The 20,447-nt window shown below is 42.3% G+C and overlaps 1 protein-coding gene and 1 gene segment (V, D, J or C); both read right to left on the bottom strand.

Moving 5' to 3' along the window:
* Positions 1–20,447, bottom strand: part of LOC120989007 — a 769,594-nt gene that overhangs the window by 104,154 nt on the left and 644,993 nt on the right. For all 8 annotated transcript variants that reach the window (XM_040416849.1, XM_040416848.1, XM_040416847.1 and 5 more), the window contains one exon: positions 2,820–3,098. In XM_040416849.1, coding sequence (XP_040272783.1) covers positions 2,820–3,098 — 279 coding nt within the window. The remainder of the gene's footprint in view (positions 1–2,819; positions 3,099–20,447) is intronic.
* Positions 1–20,447, bottom strand: part of LOC120989011 — a 326,239-nt gene that overhangs the window by 272,655 nt on the left and 33,137 nt on the right.

Here is a 20,447-nt window from a genome sequence, read left to right as displayed (position 1 = left end):
TAGAAATGGCTGGCACTGACTGGTGGCTGTGGCTGTACGACTGGCACTGACTGCTGGTGCAGAGACTGCTGTTAGCGACTGGTAGGTCAGACTGCTGACAGGGGCTCCTCTCTATATGACTGATGAACAGAAATGGCGGCTGAGACTGATGAACAGAAATGGCTGCTGGGACTGACGAACAGAAATGGTGGCGCTCCGACCTGCTTGCAGGTGTGGGTGGTGCAGGCGGCATGTGGAGCGCCGTGTCCTGATTGGTCAGCTCGCTGGTGTGAGCGGTGCGGGGGGGGGGGGGGGGGGGTGTGTGTGTGTGTGTGTGTGTGTTATTATTAGGGTTATTCCTGCAGTATAGAAATCTTTTGCTAGAGTTAGTTGTGCATTGTGTGTGTGTGTGTGTGTGTGTTTGTGTATATATATATTACTCTTTTTATGAAGCAAGGTAACCAAAAAATGGCTGTTCTGGCACAGTTTTTATTATTTGTTCTTTTACAATGTTCACCTGACAGAGTAGATGTGATATTTTTTATAGAGCAGGTCGTAATGATGCTGCGATACCTAATAAGTCAATTTTTTTTAATTTATTTTGGATTTACACAATAAAAAATGTTTTGAAAAAAAATCATGTTTTTGTGTTTCCATTTTCTGAAGTTTTTTTTATTTTTTGGGCGATTGTCTTAGGTAGGCTCTCATTTTTTGCTTGGAAGATATGATGGTTTGATTGGTACAATTTTGGGGCACATATGAATTTTTGATTGCTTGGTATTACACTTTTTGTGATGTAAGGTGATAAAAAATGGCTTTGTTGGCAAATTTATTTATTTTTTACGACATTCACCAGATGGGTTGGATCACATACTATTTTTGTAGAGCAGGTTGTTACGGACACAGAAATGCCTAATATGTGCATTTTAGAATTTTATTTTACACAATAAAAGCATTTTTGAAAAAAAAAATCATGTTTTTGTGTTTCCATTTTCTGAAAGCCATATTTTTTTTATTTTTTGGGAGATTGTCTTGGGTAGGATCTCATTTTCTGCGGGATGAGATGACGGTTTGATTGGTACCATTATGGGGCACATATGACTTTCTGATTGCTTGTTATTACACTTTTTGTGATGTAAGGTGATAAAAAATAGATTTTTTTGGCACACATTTTTTGTTTTATGGTGTTCACCAGATGGGTTGGATCAGATGCTATTTTTATAGAGCAGGTCATTACGGACATGACAATACCTAGAATGTGCATTTTTTTTTTACTTTATTTTATTCAATAAAAGCATGTTTGAAAAAAAAATCTTATTTTTCTGAAAGCCATATATTTTTTTATTTTTTGGACGATTGGCTTATGTAGGGGCTCATTTTTTGTGGGATGAGGTCACGGTTTGATTGGTGCTAAATTTGGATACATATGACTTTTTTGATCACTTTTATAAAAAATTTGGGAAGTGCGGTGGGCCAAATTGCAATTCCATCATTTTTTTTTTATGGTGTTCCCCATGCAATAAAAGTAACATGATGCTTTTATAGATCAGGTCCTTACAGATGCGGCGATACCAAACATGTTTGGTGTTTTTTACATTTTTAACCAATTATGTCTGTATATAGGAAGGTTTTATTTATTTATTTTTTCACTTTTTTTCACTTTTTTTGGACCCAGATCCACTTGGTTCTTGAAGATCCAGTGGGTCTGATGGCTTACAATACTAACTTAGGGCCAATTTAACTTAGGGCTGGGCGATATGGCCTAAAATCTATATTGCGATATAATTTGAAGCATGTGAGATAACGATATATATCGCGATATATTATTTTCTATATTTTGGGAGGAATTTAAACTTTATTTTTTTACTTTTTATTTACTAACTATTATCCCCCTAAGGGGCTAGAACCCTTGTCCTATTCACTCTCATAAAGCTCTATAAGGGTAAATAGGACTTCACTCTCTCCCTGCTGCCCTGTGCACCAATGATTTAATACTGTGGGGGGGGAGGAGAGGAGTGAATTGTGAGGGGGGCAGGGACCACAATTAATATACTGAGAAGAGGGGGAGTAGAAGGGAGGGACTGTGGCCACTGCGCCACCAATGAATATAGTTAATGCTTGAATACAATTGTAGCCTGCATGTGCTGGCCTTATCCCATACCCGGCATCTATGACTGCGCGCTGCAATCCGCCACAATTAACCCATCAGGACCTGAGGGGTTAATTGCAGTGGATCGCAGTGCGCAGTCATAGAGGTAGGGGGCAGGGTATGGGATATGACTGGCACACGCAGGCTATGTTTGTATTCAAGCATTAACTATATTCATTGGTGGCACAGTGGCCACAGTCCCTCCCTTCTACTCCTCTCTGTTCTCATTGGTGGCCAGTGGCAGCCTCACACAGTGGGGAGGGAGGGAGCGTAAGCCTTCAAGCATCAGGCCGCTGCAAGGGCAGTGCAGCGGCCCGATGGTTAGCCCCTTCCAGACCTCGGTCCCTAAGGACCGCGACATGGGGTTAGGAGTTAAACAGTTATGGAGCCCTGTGTGTGTGTGTGTGTGGAGCGCTGTGTCCTGATTGGACGCCGCGCATGCCCAGTGCAAAACTGGTGACACACACATGGACACAGCGCACGCACACAGGGCTTTTATTATGTAGGATAGTTATGAGATAGATAGATAGATAGATAGATAGATAGATAGTTATGAGATCGATAGATAGATAGATAGATAGATAAATGATAGATAGATAGATAGATAGATAGATAGATAGATAGATAGATAGATAGATAAATAGATATCTTCCATACAAATTAAGGTGATATTTGTGATTATGATACTTACTTGTGAGTTTGTGCTTTTTGTCCCTTATAGAGCAGGTTAATGGCTGTTGCTTCCACTCTGCATTACTGACGGCCCGGAAGCTGGCCATTGCATGATATCCGTTGATGATAAATGAATTTGCTTTTCCAGTATTCATGTCTCCTGTTTCCCATTTCCATATCTCAGATGTAGGAAGTGGTATTGCATCTTTAAGAAGGCAACCGACAGTTGACTTCTGTTCATCCTTGAACACATTACAGCATGGCATCAAGGGCAGGAGTGTACCTTCGTTATTGCTGGCTACAAAATAAAATATTAACAACATCAAAAATGTATCACTAGGTTTGCATTTAGGCTGAGCTCACTAGTTTTTTAGTGCCGTATTTCTGCAGCATTTTTGCTCCTGTTTTTTTGCTGCACTTTTTGTGGTAAAACAAAATCATGTGTGTGTGAAGCCTAAAGCAGAAGGTGTTACACAGAACATAAAATAAATAATCTAGCTATTGCAATAAGTAATTATTGTGATTACTGTACTCCGTTTCTGCCTTAAAGGGAATCTGTCACTGCATACCTTGAAATAAATGTAGCACACATAGGAGATGAGCTCTTGTCAGCATAATCTAATAGTCTTGGTCCCATCTCAATATGTGCCCTGAAATTAGAAGAGACTATGCCTTTTTTTTATTTTATGGTATTTGACCTCTTGGTGCAATGAGGTCCTGAAATCTTGAGACAGTGTGTGTGTCTCTTTGATCGGCGCACACGCTATACAGTGCTGAAGCTAGCCATGCTGATGGATGCATGTGCACTACAGGGTCCATCAGCCCGGCTAGCTTCAGTACTGTACAGCGGGTAGCTCATCAGAGAGGCTTCAAGACTAGGCCTGATTACCTTTACACTGTCTGGCCCTGTCAGTCAGAGTGGTGGGGGTGCAACCAAGAATAATAAAGAGGGGATGTGGATACGACCTGCCTAAAAGTAAAAGGCTAATTTCTTGTAATTGTGGGGACATATCGAGATGGGACCGAGACCATTAAATTAAGCAACTCCCATGTCAGCTACATTCATTTTAAGGTATGTGGTGACAGATTCCCTTTAAAGGGGTTGTTCCCTTCTAGAGTGGAAAGCTGCTAATAAGCAGCAACTCTCAGTCTGACAGTCTTAGGTCATCCATGTTTTTAAGGCCTCATGCACACGACCGTATGTATTTTGCGGTCCGCAAAACACAGATCCGCAGAAAATACGGATGACATCCGTGTGCATTCCATATTTTGCGAAACGGCAGAGCTGGACCCTAATAGAACAGTCCTATCCTTGTCTGTAACGCGGACATTAAAAGGACATAAGGACATACGGAAACGGAATGCACATTGAGTAACTTTATTTTGTTTTTTGCGGATCCATTAAAATGAATGGTTCCGCATACAGTCCGCAAAAAAAAATGGAATGGACATGGAAAGACAATATGTTCGTGTGCATGAGGCCTAATGGTGCAGCATCAGATTCCATTAGGGTGCCACAGGCCTTTACTTTTTAACATGTTTATTACCAACCTCCTAGAGAACTTAACCCCTTAAGGACTCGGCCCAATTTCACCTTACGGACTTGGCCATTTTTTGCAAATCTGACCAGTGTCACTTTAAGTGCTGATAACTTAAAAAACGCTTTGACTTATCCAGGCCATTCTGAGATTGTTTTTTCGTCACATATTTTACTTCATGACACTGGTAAAATGAAGTAAAAAAAAAAAAAACATTTTTATTTATAAAAAAATACCAAATTTACCAAAAATTTGTAAAAAATTGCAAATTTCCAAGTTTCAATTTCTCTACTTCTATAATACATAGTAATACCTCCAAAAGTAGTTATTACTTTACATTCCCCATATGTCTACTTCATGTTTGGATCATTTTGGGAATTATATTTTATTTTTTGGGGATGTTACAAGACTTAGAAGTTTAGAAGCAAATCTAGAAATCTTTCAGAAATTTTCAAAAACCCAATTTTTAGGGACCAGTTCAGGTCTGAAGTCACTTTGCGAGGCTTACATAATAGAAACCACCCAAAAATGACCCCATTCTATAAACTACCCCCCTTAAGGTATTCAAAACTGATTTTACAAACTTTGTTAACCCTTTAGGTGTCCACAAGAATTAATGGAAAATAGAGATACAATTTCAAAATTTCACTTTTTTGGCAAATTTTCCATTTTAATCAATTTTTTTTCCAGTTACAAAGCAAGGGTTAACAGCCACACCAAACTCAATATTTATGGCCCTGATTCTGTAGTTTACAGAAACACCCCATATGTGGTCGTAAACTACTGTACGGGCACACGGCAGGGCGCAGAAGGAAAGTAATGCCAAACGGATTTTGGAAGGCAGATTTTGCTGGACAGTTTTTTTTTACACCATGTCCCATTTGAAGCCCCCCTGATGCACCCCTAGAGTAAAAACTCCATTAAAAAGTGACAATATCTAAAAAACTTCCCCCCTCAAGGTATTCAAAACTGATTTTACAAACGTCGTTAACCCTTTAGGTGCTCCACAAGAATTAATGGAAAATAGAGATACAATTTCAAAATTTCACTTTTTTGGCAGATTTTCCATTTTAATAATTTTTTTCCAGTTACAAAGCAAGGGTTAACAGCCAAACCAAACTCAATATTTATGCCCCTGATTTTGTAGTTTACAGAAAAACCCCATATGTGGTCGTAAACAGCTGTACTGGCACATGGCAGGGCGCAGAAGGAAAGGAATGCCATACGGTTTTTGGAAGGCAGATTTTGCTGGACTGTTTTTTTTTACACCATGTCCCATTTGAAGCCCCCCTGATGCAACCCTAGAGTAGAAACTCCATAAAAGTGACCCCATCTAAGAAACTACACCCCTCAAGGTATTCAAAACAGATTTTACAAACGTCGCTAACCCTTTAGGTGTTCCACAAGAGTTATTGGCAAATGGAGATGAAATTTCAGAATTTCAATTTTTTTTGCAAATTTTCCATTTAAATCCATTTTTCCCAGTTACAAAGCAAGGGTTAACAGCCAAACAAAACTCAATATTTATGGCCCTGATTCTGTAGTTTACAGAAACACCCCATATGTGATCCTAAACACCTGTACGGGCACACGGCATGGCGCAGAAGGAAAGGAATGCCATACGGTTTTTGGAAGGCAGATTTTGATGGACTGTTTTTTTTTACACCATGTCCCATTTGAAGCCCCCCTGATGCACCCCTAGAGTAGAAACTCCAAAAAAGTGGCCCCATTTTAGAAACTACGGGATAGGGTGGCAGTATTGTTGGTACTAGTTTAGGGTACATATGATTTTTGGTTGCTCTATATTACACTTTTTGTGAGGCAAGATAACTAGAAATAGCTGTTTTGGCATCATTTGAATTTTTTGTTATTTACAACATTCATCTGACAGGTTAGATCATGTGATATTTTTATAGACCAGGTTGTCACGGATGTGGCGATACCTAATATGTATACTTTTTTTTTTAATGTAAGTTTTACGCAATGATTTCATTTTTGAAGCAAAATAAATCAAGTTTTAGTGTTTCCATAGTCTGAGAGCCATAATTTTTCAGTTTTTCGGCGATTACCTTGGGTAGGGTATGATTTTTGCGGGATGAGATGACGGTTTTATTGCCACTATTTTGGGGTGCGTGTGACTTTTTGATCGCTTGCTATTACACTTTTTGTGATGCAAGGTGACAAAAAATGGTTTATTTAGCACAGTTTTAATTTAAAAATTTTTACAGTGTTCATCTGCGGGGTTAGGTCATGTGATATTTTTATAGAGCCGGTCGATACGAATGCGGCGATACCAAATATGTATACTTTTTTTTTATTTATGTAAGTTTTACACAATAATATAATTTTTGAAACAAAGAAAAAATCATGTTTTAGTGTCTCCATAGTCTGAGAGCCATATTTTTTTCAGTTTTTGGACGATTATCTTAGGTAGGGTCTCATTTTTTGCGGGATGAGATGTTGGTTTGATTGGCACTATTTTGGGTGCATATGACTTTTTGATCGCTTGCTATTACACTTTTTGTGATGTAAGGTGACAAAAAATGGTTTATTTAGCACAGTTTTTATTTTTATTTTTTACGGTGTTCATCTGAGGGGTTAGGTCACATGATATTTTTATAGAGATGGTCGATGCGAATGCGGCGATACCAAATATGTATACTTTTTTATTTATGTAAGTTTTACACAATAACAGCTTTTTTAAAACAAAAAAATGTGTTTTAGTGTCTCCATATTCTGAGCTATATATATATTTTTTTTTTGGGCGATTGTCTCAGGTAGGGGCTAATTTTTTGCGGGATGAGGTGTGGGTTAGATTGGTACTATTTTGGTGGGAAAACGCCTTTTTGTGATGTTAGGTGACAAAAAAATGGTTTATTTAGCACAGTTTTTATTTTTTATTTTTTACGGTGTTCATCTGAGGGGTTAGGTCATGTGATATGTTTATAGAGCCGGTCGATACGGACGCGGCGATATCTAATATGTATACCAATTTTTTTTTACTTTATTTGGGGAAAATGACTTTTTTGGGTTTTTTTTACTTTTTTTTCACTTTATTTTTTGTCCCACTTTGGGACTTGAACTTTTGGGGGTCTAATCCTTTACAATGCATTCCAATACTTCTGCATTGGCTGTATGAGTAATATTGTATTAGGCCCTTTCACACAGGCGTTGCGGGAAAATGTGCGGGTGCGTTTCGGGAACACCCACGATTTTTCCGCGCGAGTGCAAAACATTGTAATGCGTTTTGCACTCGCGTGAGAAAAATCGCGCATGTTTGGTACCCAAACCTGAACTTCTTCACAGAAGTTCGGGCTTGGTTTAGGTGATGTGTAGATGTTATTATGAATACAGAATGCTTAGTAGGTGATCAATTGAGGGTTAAAAAAAACAAAAAAACTCACCTTCTCCTCTTGTTCGCGTAGTTCCCGGTCTCTTCTTTACTTCTTTAATGATGAGCTGTGGGCTAAAGGACGTCAGATCACATGCTCCAATCACATGGTACATCACCGTGGTGATGGACCATGTGATTGGAGCATGTGATCTGACGTCACCACAGGTCCTAGCCGGTATTTTCATCTTTTAAGAAGTAAAGAAGAGACCGGGAACTACGCAAACAAGAGGAGAAGGTGAGTTAATTTTTTTTATTTTTTTTTAACCCTCAATTGATCACCTACTAAGCATTCTGTATTCAGAATGCTATTATTTTCCCTTATAACCATGTTATTAGGGAAAATAATACAGTGAATAGACTGTCACCTAGCAACCATGCGTGAAAATCGCACCGCATCCGCACTTGCTTGCGGATGCTTGCGATTTTCACGTAACCCCGTTCACTTCTATGGGGCCTGCGTTGCGTGAAAAACGCAGAATATAGAGCATGCTGCGATTTTCACGCAACGCATAAGTGATGCGTGAAAATCACCGCTCATCTGAACAGCCCCATAGAAATGAATAGGTCGGTATTCAGTGCGGGTGCAATGCGTTCCCCTCACGCATCGCATCCGCGCGGAATACTCGCCCGTGTGAAATGGGCCTAACTCATACAGCTTCCGGCCTGTGAGATCCAGGGGGCTGGATCTCACAGGCTCGTCACCGGAAGGCAGCGCGATGCCTTCCTTAGACATCGCGCTGCCTTCCATGCCATCGGGTCCCCCCCACAGCTGCTTGGGGACCCGATGGCACCGCCCACCGTGCCCGCAACCGCAGGTAAAAACCGCAAACCGCAGGTCTGAATTGACCTGCGGTTTGCGGCGATCGCCGATACGGTGGGGTTACATGACCCCCCCCCCCCCCCCGGCGTTGTGACAGGATGCCTGCTGAATGATTTCAGCGGGCATCCTGTCACAATTAACCCCCACCGCGCCACAATGTATTTTTAAACTTAGGACGTACCGGTACATCCTGAGTCCTTAAGGACTCGGCAAACATGGCGTACCAGTATGTCCTAAGTCCTTAAGGGGTTAAAAGGGTTGTCTCATAATAGACAATGGGGGCATATTGTTAGGATATGCCCCCATTGTCTTATAGGTGCGGGTCCCATCACTGGGACCCTCACCTATATCAGGAACAGAGCCCCGCAAGGTGGTGGCTGGAGGACTCCGGTCCAGCCACCACCAAGTCAGCTCCCTTATAGTAGTGAATGGCAGCGTATCGAGCATGACCGGCCCCTGCTCCCATTCACTTCTATGGGCTCGACGGAAAAAGCCGAGCCAACGCTCGCCTATTTTCGGCAGCCCCATAGAAAATGAATTAAGGGTGGCTGCGCATGCGTAGTGTGCCCTCCTTCACTTTCGGGGCTACGTTCTCGATATAGGTGCGGGTCCAAGGAGCATATCCTAGCGATATGTCCCCATTGTCTGTCATGAGACAACCACTTTAATTTTAGAGGCGGATTTAGACGAGTAGATAAGAATTACAATTTAAATGCTAATGATCAGGGGCCGACTGGCCATAGACTTTACAGGGAAATTTTCCTTCTGGGGGCCACCCAAGCCCTCCTCACAGCCTCCGGTTGGGTCTGATGCTCTCAGCATTAATTCATGCTAGGAGCACCTGGTACTTTTGCACCTGGATGGCAGAAGAAAGTGCCCTCCAGAATTCAACTGCATTGCCGTACTCAGAACCATGATAGAGTGTTTGTGCTGCACTGTGTATTTGGTTCTGCTGGGGCAGTATTTTATGTTGCACTACAGTATTGCTGGCATCACCTACTTGTGTTGGCCCTGGTTTATGTCAATTTGTACCCGCCTACAATATGGGGCCACTTTTAGTTTTTTTACAGGGATACTTTAAGTTCCCAGTCTGCCCCTGCTACCGATTCTTGTTGGACGATAATTTTGTAATGTAAATGTATGTATCGACTGAACGACTGTAGTGAAAATGCTTGTTCAAGACTTGTAAAATCACTGGTGCTAATGAATAAATTATCATTTGTTGCTATTGAATTGTGGTACACTGTGTTATCTTTCAGCGATGCATACCAGGCAGGTTTTATGTAAATCTTTGTTGCCTAAATACAGTATACAATCCCTGAATAAGGCCTCATGCACACGACCGTTTTTTTTTACGGTCCGCAAAAACTGGGTCCGTTGGTTCGTGATCCGTGACCGTTTTTTCGTCCGTGGGTCTTCCTTGATTTTTGGAGGATCCACGGACATGAAAAAACAGTCGTTTTCGTGTCCGCCTGGCCGTGCGGAGCCAAACAGATCCGTCCTGAATTACAATGCAAGTCAATGGGGACGGATCCGTTTGACGTTGACACAATATGGTGCAATTTCAAACGGATCCGTCCCCCGTTGACTTTCAATGTAAAGTCAGGAGTTAATATACCATAGGATCAGAGTTTTCTCCAATCCGATGGTATATTTTAACTTGAAGCGTCCCCATCACCATGGGAACGCCTCTATGTTAGACTATACTGTCGGATATGAGGTTACATCGTGAAACTCATATCCGACAGTATATTCTAACACAGAGGCGTTCCCATAGTGATGGGGACGCTTCTAGTTAGAATATACTACAAACTGTGTACATGACTGCCCCCTGCTGCCTGGCAGCACCCGATCTTTTACAGGGGGCTGTGATCAGCACAATTAACCCTTCAGGTGCCTCACCTGAAGGGGTTAATTGTGCGTATCATAGCCCCCTGTAAGAGATCAGGGGCTGCCAGGCAGCAGGGGGCAGACCCCCATCCCTCCCCAGTTTGAATATCATTGGTGGCCAGTGTGCGCCCCCCCCCGGCCCCCCCTCTATTGTAATATCATTGGTGGCCAGTGTGTGGCCTCCCCTCTCCCCCCACCCCGATCATTGGTGGCAGCGCAGATTCCGATCGGAGTCCCAGTTTAATCACTCTGGGGCTCCGATCGGTAACCATGGCAACCAGGACGCTACTGCAGGCCTGGTTGCCATGGTTACTTAGCAATATTACAATATTAGAAGCATCATACTTACCTGCTGGCTTGCTGGCTGGCTGCTCCGGCCGGGAGCTCCTCCTACTGGTAAGTGACAGGTCTGTGCGGCGCATTGATCTGTCACTTACCAGTAGGGGGAGCTCCCGGCCGGAGACAGACATCGCAGCAGCCAGCAAGCCAGCAGGTAAGTATGATGCTTCTAATATTGTAATATTGCTAAGTAACCATGGCAACCAGGCCTGCAGTAGCGTCCTGGTTGCCATGGTTACCGATCGGAGCCCCAGAGCGATTAAACTGGGACTCCGATCGAAATCTCCGCTGCCACCAATGATCGGGGTGGGGGGAGAGGGGAGGCCGCACACTGGCCACCAATGAAATTACAATAGAGGGGGGCCGACGGAGGGGGGGGGGGCGGGGGAGGGGAGGCCGCACACTGGCCACCAATGATATTAATACAATAGAGGGGGGGCCGCACACTGGCCACCAATGATATTACAATAGGGGGGGGGGGGGGGGGGGGCGCACTGGCCACCAATGATATTCAAACTGGGGAGGGAGGGGGGTCTGCCCCCTGCTGCCTGGCAGCCCCTGATCTCTTATAGGGGGCTATGATATGCACAATTAACCCCTTCAGGTGCAGCACCTGAGGGGTTAATTGTGCGGATCACAGCCCCCTGTAAGAGATCGGGTGCTGCCAGGCAGCAGGGGGCAGTCATGTACACAGTTCTCAGTATATTCTAACTAGAAGCGTCCCCATCACTATGGGAACGCCTCTGTGTTAGAATATACTGTCGGATTTGAGTTTTCACGAAGTGAAAACTCATCTCTGAAAAAGCTTTTATGCAGACGGATCTTCGGATCCGTCTGTATAAAAAGTAACCTACGGCCACGGATCACGGACGCGGATGCCAATCTTGTGTGCATCCGTGTTCTTTCACGGACCCATTGACTTGAATGGGTCCGTGAACCGTTGTCCGTCAAAAAAATAGGACAGGTCATATTTTTTGGACAGACAGGAAACACGGATCACGGATGCGGCTGCAAAACTGTGCATTTTCCGATTTTTCCACGGACCCATTGAAAGTCAATGGGTCCGCGAAAAAAAACGGAAAACGGCACAACAGCCACGGATGCACACAACGGTCGTGTGCATGAGGCCTAAGTGTGAAAATGATCGCATGCAAACAAATTCGTACAGTACATGTTAATCTTTGCATGAAAATGTTCATCATCTGCTTTGAATCATTAAATATTATTGTGTCATTAATTGCCTGAATGATTACTCACTTGCCATTACAGAGTAGAGTTTCAATATTTTATGATAATGATAATCTAGACAGAGAAAGATATTAGGACATTACAGGGGTGCTCCAATTGTAACAAGTTACCCTCTATCCATAGGATAGGGGATAAATATTATATTGGGGGTGGCCTGTACACTTGGACCACCGCCAATCACCAGATCAGTGACTCCATACCCTGTGGAGTCCCCAAAGCTAAATGGAGCAGCAGGTTGGGCATGCGCATTGCTGTTCCATTCAACTCTATGGTACAGCACTCAACTTTTTCTTCATTTTGGTGGCAGGGACTCATTGGGTACAGGGCCCCTGTTCTCCTGATTGGTGGAGGTCCAAGCTTTTAGACCACCAGCTATCTATTCTGTGGATAGAAGATACATTGTAACAACCAGAATACACCATAACTATAGTAACCAGTGTCAGGCAGCTGCTGCCATGGCAAATAGAATAATGTGATGCATCAAAAAAAGCACATATACTCGTAAGGAGAACATAGATTTGCCACTATGCAGATTATTAGCATTAAAAATGTTGCATACAATTTTGGGCACCTGTGTACAAAAAGGACAGAACTAAACTAGAATGGGTGTGGAGACGGGTGACCAAGGTAGTTAAGGGAGATGCCCCGGAAGAAGCCAACATTGCAAAACCCAGGGCTGAGCATGTGCGCCCATGCTGCCTTATTATGTAGTGCTTATTTGGGGTGGATTTACTAAGGGCTCCTGCCCATGAACGTAAGGGCTTCATGCCCAAATTGCAGACTGTAAATGGCCAGCCCACAATATACGGGCACTGGCTGCGTGCACTCTGTGGTGCGGATGCGGAACCATTAACTTAAATATGCTGGATGATAAATGTGGTGCAGGGATAGGCACTTTTGTCTACCTTTGTACCAACTAATGGTTGGCTTACTTTGAGACAGAATTTTACACCAGAATTATCAAGCATCGCATCGTAAGCCACAGTCTCTTTCACTCAAAGCGACTCCCCTTTCAGCTAAGCCCGGCCATTTTTCAAGTGAGTAAAATAAAATCCTGGAGAAACCCTAGATGCGCCAGATTGCACCACTATTGTGTCGATTATTATTTTTTTTACAGTTTTTAGGCACAATATGCATTAGTACATCTGGGCCATTTGTCTTTAAGTATGGAAGATAAACTAGGTACCTTTGCTACCTTCATCATCAGCAGTAATACATTGTGGCCTGCTGATGATGGTATTTGAGAAGCACTGCATCTGTTCTTCAGGAGAATTTTTTACCTTCTTCTCTTTACTTAATCAGGGTTGAGAAAACGAGGTATTTTATTGGTATTTAAGGGAGTTGGTGGATTGCAGTACTAAGACAAGTTAAGCAAGTTTGGAAGAACATATGGCTTAGGGGCAAGCTATTATGTACAAAACATAATTGGGAAATGCATAGATTTTATAATAATCCTTTTATACCCAATATGGGTATAAAATGGCTAATATGATATGTAGGTCTGATCTGAGGTCTGACATGGGGGTCTGATCTGACATCTGACATGGGGTTTGATCTGGTATAGGGGTCTGATCTGAGGTCTGTTGTGCGGGTCTGCTCTGAGGTTTATATGGGACCTGAGGTTTGGTATGGGGGTCTGATATGGGGTTCTGAACTGACATCTGACTGTTCTGAGGTCTGATGAAAAATATTTTTTTCTTATTTTCCTCCTTTAAAACCTAGGGGCGTCTTATCATCAGGTTACTCACTGCTCACAGTAATTCATCAACAGTAGATGTCCGCTTCTTACACATCGCTCCTGGCTTATACAGGAACAATTATTGAGATAGCAGACAGGCAGGGAACTATCTATCTATCTATCTATCTATCTATTGCCAGTTGTAGGGCTATATAGGATAGGAGAGAGGCAGTGAGGGCAGCAGCAGAAGTGTCTCCACATTTTACTACATAGAAGATGGGGAGCACTGCTAATGCAAGAAATGGGGCACTTCTGTGCTATTTTTCTAATAGAAACGTACAATATCAGTAATTAAAGTATGGGACAATTCCTTTAATAAAGGGGTCATGTAAATAAGCAGATTTCTTTATTCAAAACAGGTTACACATTCACCTTGATGACCAGAAAAATCAAGAACATATATAAAATATGTTTTAGAAATAATTCAGATATTTATTCAGAACATGTTTCTGATAAAACCCCACATTCACACTTAGAAAACACTTAATCCTGCTGATTAAAATGATTCCTGTCTCATAAAAACCATTTTCAATTTTACTGAGAAAAAAATACTTTTATTCATTATGCAAGTGAGGGCTTCAGTGCATTGAGCAGCAGGGCCTTTGCCCTTCTGTGAACCTCAGCTCCTCAGATTTCGAGTGCTGGACATGCCACTTGGAGCACTGGAGCCCTCATAAATAAATATAGTGATCCCTCGTTCTCATACTGCGGACAAGAATGCTACATGTAAATGCAGAGGTCTCCTTTACTGAACGAGCAGCCAACTGTCGGAAAGGAATGCTTCCTTCCCGACAATTGGCTGTTACATTGCGACATGTAAACCCGCCTTTAGTCTAAGTGAAAAAGTAGTTGGAGGACCAAAACTCTGCAAGTCAAATTTCAGTTTTGGATTAAAGGGTCACTTTAACCCCTTAACACAGTATGACATATCTGTACATCATGGATTGCCATACATTAAGACACTATGATGGTAAATCATGAAGATCACAGGGCCACAGGAGCTGGGCCCTGAGGATAATCAGCAGGAGCCCAGATGAAACTGACAGTACTGACTGACAGTACTTCTGCTGTAATGGCCATAAACAGAGAAACCTCTAATACCGGCAGTTCAAACCCTTATATGTCCATCAATAGCAACCACAGCATCTATGGAGCTTAACAGAGGTAGAGGACTATTTATCTCTGCCCATCAACTGCCTGCGATTGTGTTACCATGGTAACTGGGTTTGTAACAAAGGCCCTTAAGTGTGCCATTTGTATCGGCCTAAGAGGTCATGCTAGAGGCCTGGCCTAATAGATGGCCTGTCAGTATTACACTGACAGATTAAAATATTTTGGAATGCTAACTATGAAATTACGATAGCTAAGGGGAAAAAAATCCAGAAATAATATTTAACTGCTTAAAAATAGTAAAAAACATATAGGGTGCCACCACAAACCTAATGCCCTGTAGAATAGAGTTAATTTAAAAAAATGCCAATTTTGTTTTGTCTTCCTATTCTCTCCCACACAAAAATAATTCTTAAAATATTTCCATAAAATATATGCACCCCAAAATGGTACCAATAAAAACTACGAAGCATCTTGCAAAAATTCCTCACAAAAATATGTAGAAGGAAAAATGTTAAGTTATGGCTTTTGGAATATAGCACTCAAAAATGGCTTTTTGTTCCATAATATATTTTACTGTGTAAAAGTACAAAAAGTAAAAACAAACTACAGTGCATTCAGAAAGTCTTCACACTCTTTCACTTTTTTTTAAAAAAAAGACATAAGTCCATCAAGTTCAAACAAGGGATAGGTGGGGACGTGAATCCCAGAAGGAAATGAGACTCAGATTTCTACACATTTTCATAAGCATTAATGTTGTTTACTTTTAAGAATTAATCTAAACCCTTTTTAAAACCGTCCACTGTTCCTGAGGAAGTCTGTTCCACAGATTCACAGTTCTTACAGTAAAGAAACTTTGACGCTTCTGGAAACTGAACTTTTTCTTCTCCAGTCGGAGGCAGTGCACCCTTGTCTTTTGAGAGCATTTTACATGGAACAGTTTTTCACCATATTTTTTGTATGGCCCATTTATATATTTGTATAGGTTAATCATGTCTCTTCTCAGGACTAAATAAATTCAATTTTTTTAATCTTTCTTCATAACTAAGACCCTTCATGCCCCTTATCAGTTTAGTCGCTCTCCTCTGTACTTTTTCCAGCTGCAGTGCGTCCTTTCTATGAACTGGTGTCCAGAACTGAACTGCATATTCCAGATGAGACCTCACCAAAGCTTTGTAAAGAGGTAATATTAATTGATTTAGTCTTGAGAAGAGACGTCTAAGGGGGGACACGATTAACCTATCCAAATATATAAATGGGCCATACAAAAAATATGGTGAAAAACTGTTCCATGTCAAATGCCCTCAAAAGACAAGGGGGCACTGCCTCCGACTGGAGAAGAAAATGTTCAGTCTCCAGAAGCGTCAAATCAAAACTTTTTTACTGTAAAAACCGCAAATCTGTGAAATAGACTTCCTCAGGACGTGGTCACAGCAGGAACCGTGGAGAGTTTTAAAAAGGGTTTAGATGAATTCTTAAAAGTAAATTACCTTAATGTTTATGAAAATGTGTAGAAATCTGAGTCTCACTTCCTTCTGGGATTCGCGTCCCCACCTATCCCTTGGTTAAACTTGATGGACTTAGGTCTTTTTTCAAATGTATGAACCGTATTAACTATGTAACTGAATTGTCCCTTGGCTGTGTGCTTAGGGTAGAGGGAATAAAAAGGAAGGGGGTTAATCTCTAATCTTCAAGAGAAGAAGTTTGAGAGTACCTAGCAGGGCGCCAGAGGGAGGACCTGTGAAAGTATTAAAGGGGGTAAATGTTTGCGTTTGGTTTCAGTTTAAGTAAGAGGGATATTAGGCTGCCAGGATTAAACAACCATCAAGGGAGTTCCTTAATGGGTAAAGTCAAGGCAGAGAAAACAAAGGAAATTTTTTTTTTGCCCCTTTAAATGGCGCCACAGACCCTCAGATGGAAATATATGTTGTAGGTCCACTGATTGGAATGTGACAATCAGTAGGTTGAGGTCTCTATAAAATTTAGTTTAAATATATATATATACGAATACAGACTCATAGTATACACATTTGGAGCATCAGATATGCTCCTGATGAAGGGGTCTCTCTTATACCCCGAAACGCGTTGAGCAGATACCTTCACCCCTACCCTGTGGTTCAATAAAGACGATTGGCACGAAGTACGAGGTTGGACTGCTGTCATTCCGTGAGATCTTATAGGCTACCCAGGCGCAGGAGGTATTCCGGAGGGTGTCTTGAGTTTATCCCATCCGATACCTCCTGGGTGAAGTGAGTTAAATCAGTATTTTCTTTTTATTTACACTATGATGTTGTCCAATTGATCTTTAAACGATTCTCCAAATGTGTATACTATGAGTCTGTATACGTATATATATATATATATATATATATATATTTTAAATAAATTTTAAATTTTATAGAGACCTCAACCTACTGATTGTCACATTCCAATCAGTGGACCTACAACATATATTTCCATCCGAGGGTCTGTGGTGCCATTTAAAGGGGCAAAAAACATTTTTCCCTTTGTTTTCTGTGTGCTTAGGGCCATTGTTTTTTTGGAAAATAAACATTTGCACACGGGCTCTTTGGAGCTAAGCCAGAAAGACCATCGGGTTATTTGTCACCTCTATTACCAAGGTCCTTTTCCTGCAATTACTTAATTTGGTGGGGTGGCCATCTCTAGGTAGAGTCCTCACTGTGTAAAACTTCTTCCATTTAAAGGGAATCTGTCACCCCAATTTTGGACTATTATTACAGTAATACATGAGTAATACTGCAGATATGGAGTCCAAATCACTATTTTATATTATCTTACCGCCCCCTTTTCCTTCACTGTGAGCATTCAGAACTTTTTTGAAATACAGTAAATTGTCAGGACTGCTGTGCATGCGCATGAGTCCTCTCTATTATGTTAGTATGGCACAGCCAGTCCAGACTGTATTTTAGTGCAGCTTTGAGTGCTGACAGCACGGTAACTGGGGGAAGAAGGAAAACAAAAAATTGTGATCTGGACTCCTTATCTGCAGTGCTACTTATGTATTACTGTAGATAATATCCCAAAATCGTGGTGACAGATTCCCTTTAAGAATTATGAACGCCTCTGTGCTCTTGGAAACTTTCGGTGCAGCAGAATTCTTTTGCACACTTCCTACTCATTGCTTGGTTTTTGCTGTGATATGCATTGTCAGCTGTGAGACCTTATATAGACAGGGGTGTGTCTTTACAGATCATGTCCAATCAACTGAATTTACCACAGGTGGATTCAAGATGTAGAAACATCTCAAAGTTGATCAAAAGAAATTGAAGGCCTCCAAAGGTAAATATCAAGTGTCATAGCAAATGGTCTGAATAAATACAAAATTTTAGCTTTTCCTTTTTAGTAATTTTGCAAAGATTTCTAAAATTCTGTTTTCACTTTTTCATCAAGCGGGATTCAGATTAATAGGGGAAGCTTGATTTTTATTTATTTTTTAGCACAAAGCTACAGCATACCAAAATATGAAAAAAGTAGAAACGTCTAAAGACTTTCCGAACACACTGGAAACATTTTTGGTATGTTCACATTTGTACCAACCCATAAAATAATTTTTATATATGTACCAACCCAAAAAATAAAGTTACAATAATTTAATATTTTATACCGCAAACTAAAGTTTAGGGAAAAATGACAGAATTGTTGATTTTTGCATGATCTCCCCCCCCAAAAAAAAATAAAAAAAATAATCAAATTGGCACCACTGGAAAACGCAATTCACCCCACAAAATAAAAAAATAAAAGCTTTCATACAGCATTATCAATAGAACACTAAAAAATGTATGGCTCTTGGAAATAAACAAGACAAAAACTAAAATATTGCTTGGTCTCTAGAGTCCAAAATAGGCTGGGTGTTAAGGGGTATAATGTGATATAAAAAATGGGGATATTAAAAAATATCTAGAGGATATATATTAAGGCATTTGCCTGGATTTGTGGGAGGGGCTGAGGTCCGCCTCCAGCCTATTTAGGGCACCCCCCTTACCTGGCTCCTGCACCGTCTGAGGTCTGAGCTTTGTGAGAGAAGTCGCTTGTTGGAGTTCTGAGGAATTTACCTGCGAGCCGCTGATTTCTGAGAGCTTTTTCGTCGCCGTCTGGTTCTGGTTTTGGAGCATTGCTGTTCTTTTCCCAGCTTCACTCGGTTCACTGTGGGTCGCGTTTGCCAGTCAAACTGTGAGTTATTTCGTACGGGTCAGCAGGGCCTCACGGTTGCCCCAGTACCGATTCATCTCATTTCATCAAGGCACACCAATGTCACGGTTTCATACAAGTCACCATCATTCATTTCTGTCACACCTGTTCATGCGTTCTCATTTACGATCCGCACCACCATTCTGGTCATACACTCTGGCAGCATGCGGCAATGGTTCCTGGTTTAAACCCCCTTTTTTCTGTTGTTCTTTCACACGCTGCACCCATGTCACGGCTGCCCAGTCACCAGCAGCTCATTTCTCAGGCCCTCTGACGCCTCCCCACAGGACCGTCACGCCGGCCAGCAACCTGCTAATCCCAGCCCATTCCCCGGTTTTGGTTCACCCCAAACAAAACATTCATCATGTACAGCACAGGGGCAGCTGCGGTGCACCCCCCCATTCATTTCACATTTCACTGGGCTGGCGATCGTCCCCTCCCTGTCGCCTCCTGCCTGTTGCCGCTCCTCCTGCCGCTCCTCCGATGGCACCCGACCGCGTCCTGGGGCCTGGTCTGCGCATGCGCGGCCGGGGTTCTGCGCATGCGCAGCGATTTCGTCGGTGCATGCGCAGTGTCCCGACGACTCCGGACGCATGTGTTCTCAATACATGGATTCTTTCCCAGGCTCCACATGTCACTCCTTACAGTCACAAACATCCAATGTGTTCCACATGACCAACTTTCACTTCACCCACTCACGTTCGTGGCCCCCCCCCCCGGTCATTTACGTGCGCAGTCACGCATGCGGCGACTCCGTCGGCGCATGCGCGGTGTCCCGGCGGCCGTGCGCGCAGCATTTGTGTTCGGGGGGCCGCCGTCGGACAGCAGGGGAGGCCTCCCAGCATGCCCCTCTAGTTACACACTCCCCAGGAGCCCCAATAAAAGACAGGGAAACGCATCAACACCCATGTAATAAACAGGAGAATCATGAGCAGGCCCTCTTGTCCGAAATCATGCATGATCTCACCAATGCTCTGCTGGCCGGAGGGGCCTAGACTTCCCATCCGCACTCAGCAACAAGTGACTGTCTCTAAAGGGGTCATCACCTTTTCACAACTATGTTCCACCCTGGGGATAGGTCATAATAAAAAAAAAAAAAAAAAAAAGCCATTATAATTTGTTGCACCGTATTCAATGAACGGGTGGGAATTGCGGGGGCACGGTCCAGAAATGTTCCAAAAATTGCAGGCGCGCACTTTCCGCCTGGCCATGGCCACGGCACGCACTGGTCTCGTTTAAACCAGGCGCAAGCTATCATTTCATGTATAACCGCCATGATCCTCCCGGTCATGCATATGTACCACATGCATTTACACTTTTCATCACACTATGTTATGTTTACCCTCCCCCTTATTTTTTAG

Source organism: Bufo bufo, chromosome 2, assembly GCF_905171765.1.
Source record: "Bufo bufo chromosome 2, aBufBuf1.1, whole genome shotgun sequence".
Taxonomy (NCBI): domain Eukaryota; kingdom Metazoa; phylum Chordata; class Amphibia; order Anura; family Bufonidae; genus Bufo; species Bufo bufo.
Note: the sequence above shows the minus strand (reverse complement) of the source record. Positions and strands in the feature narration are given on the sequence as shown.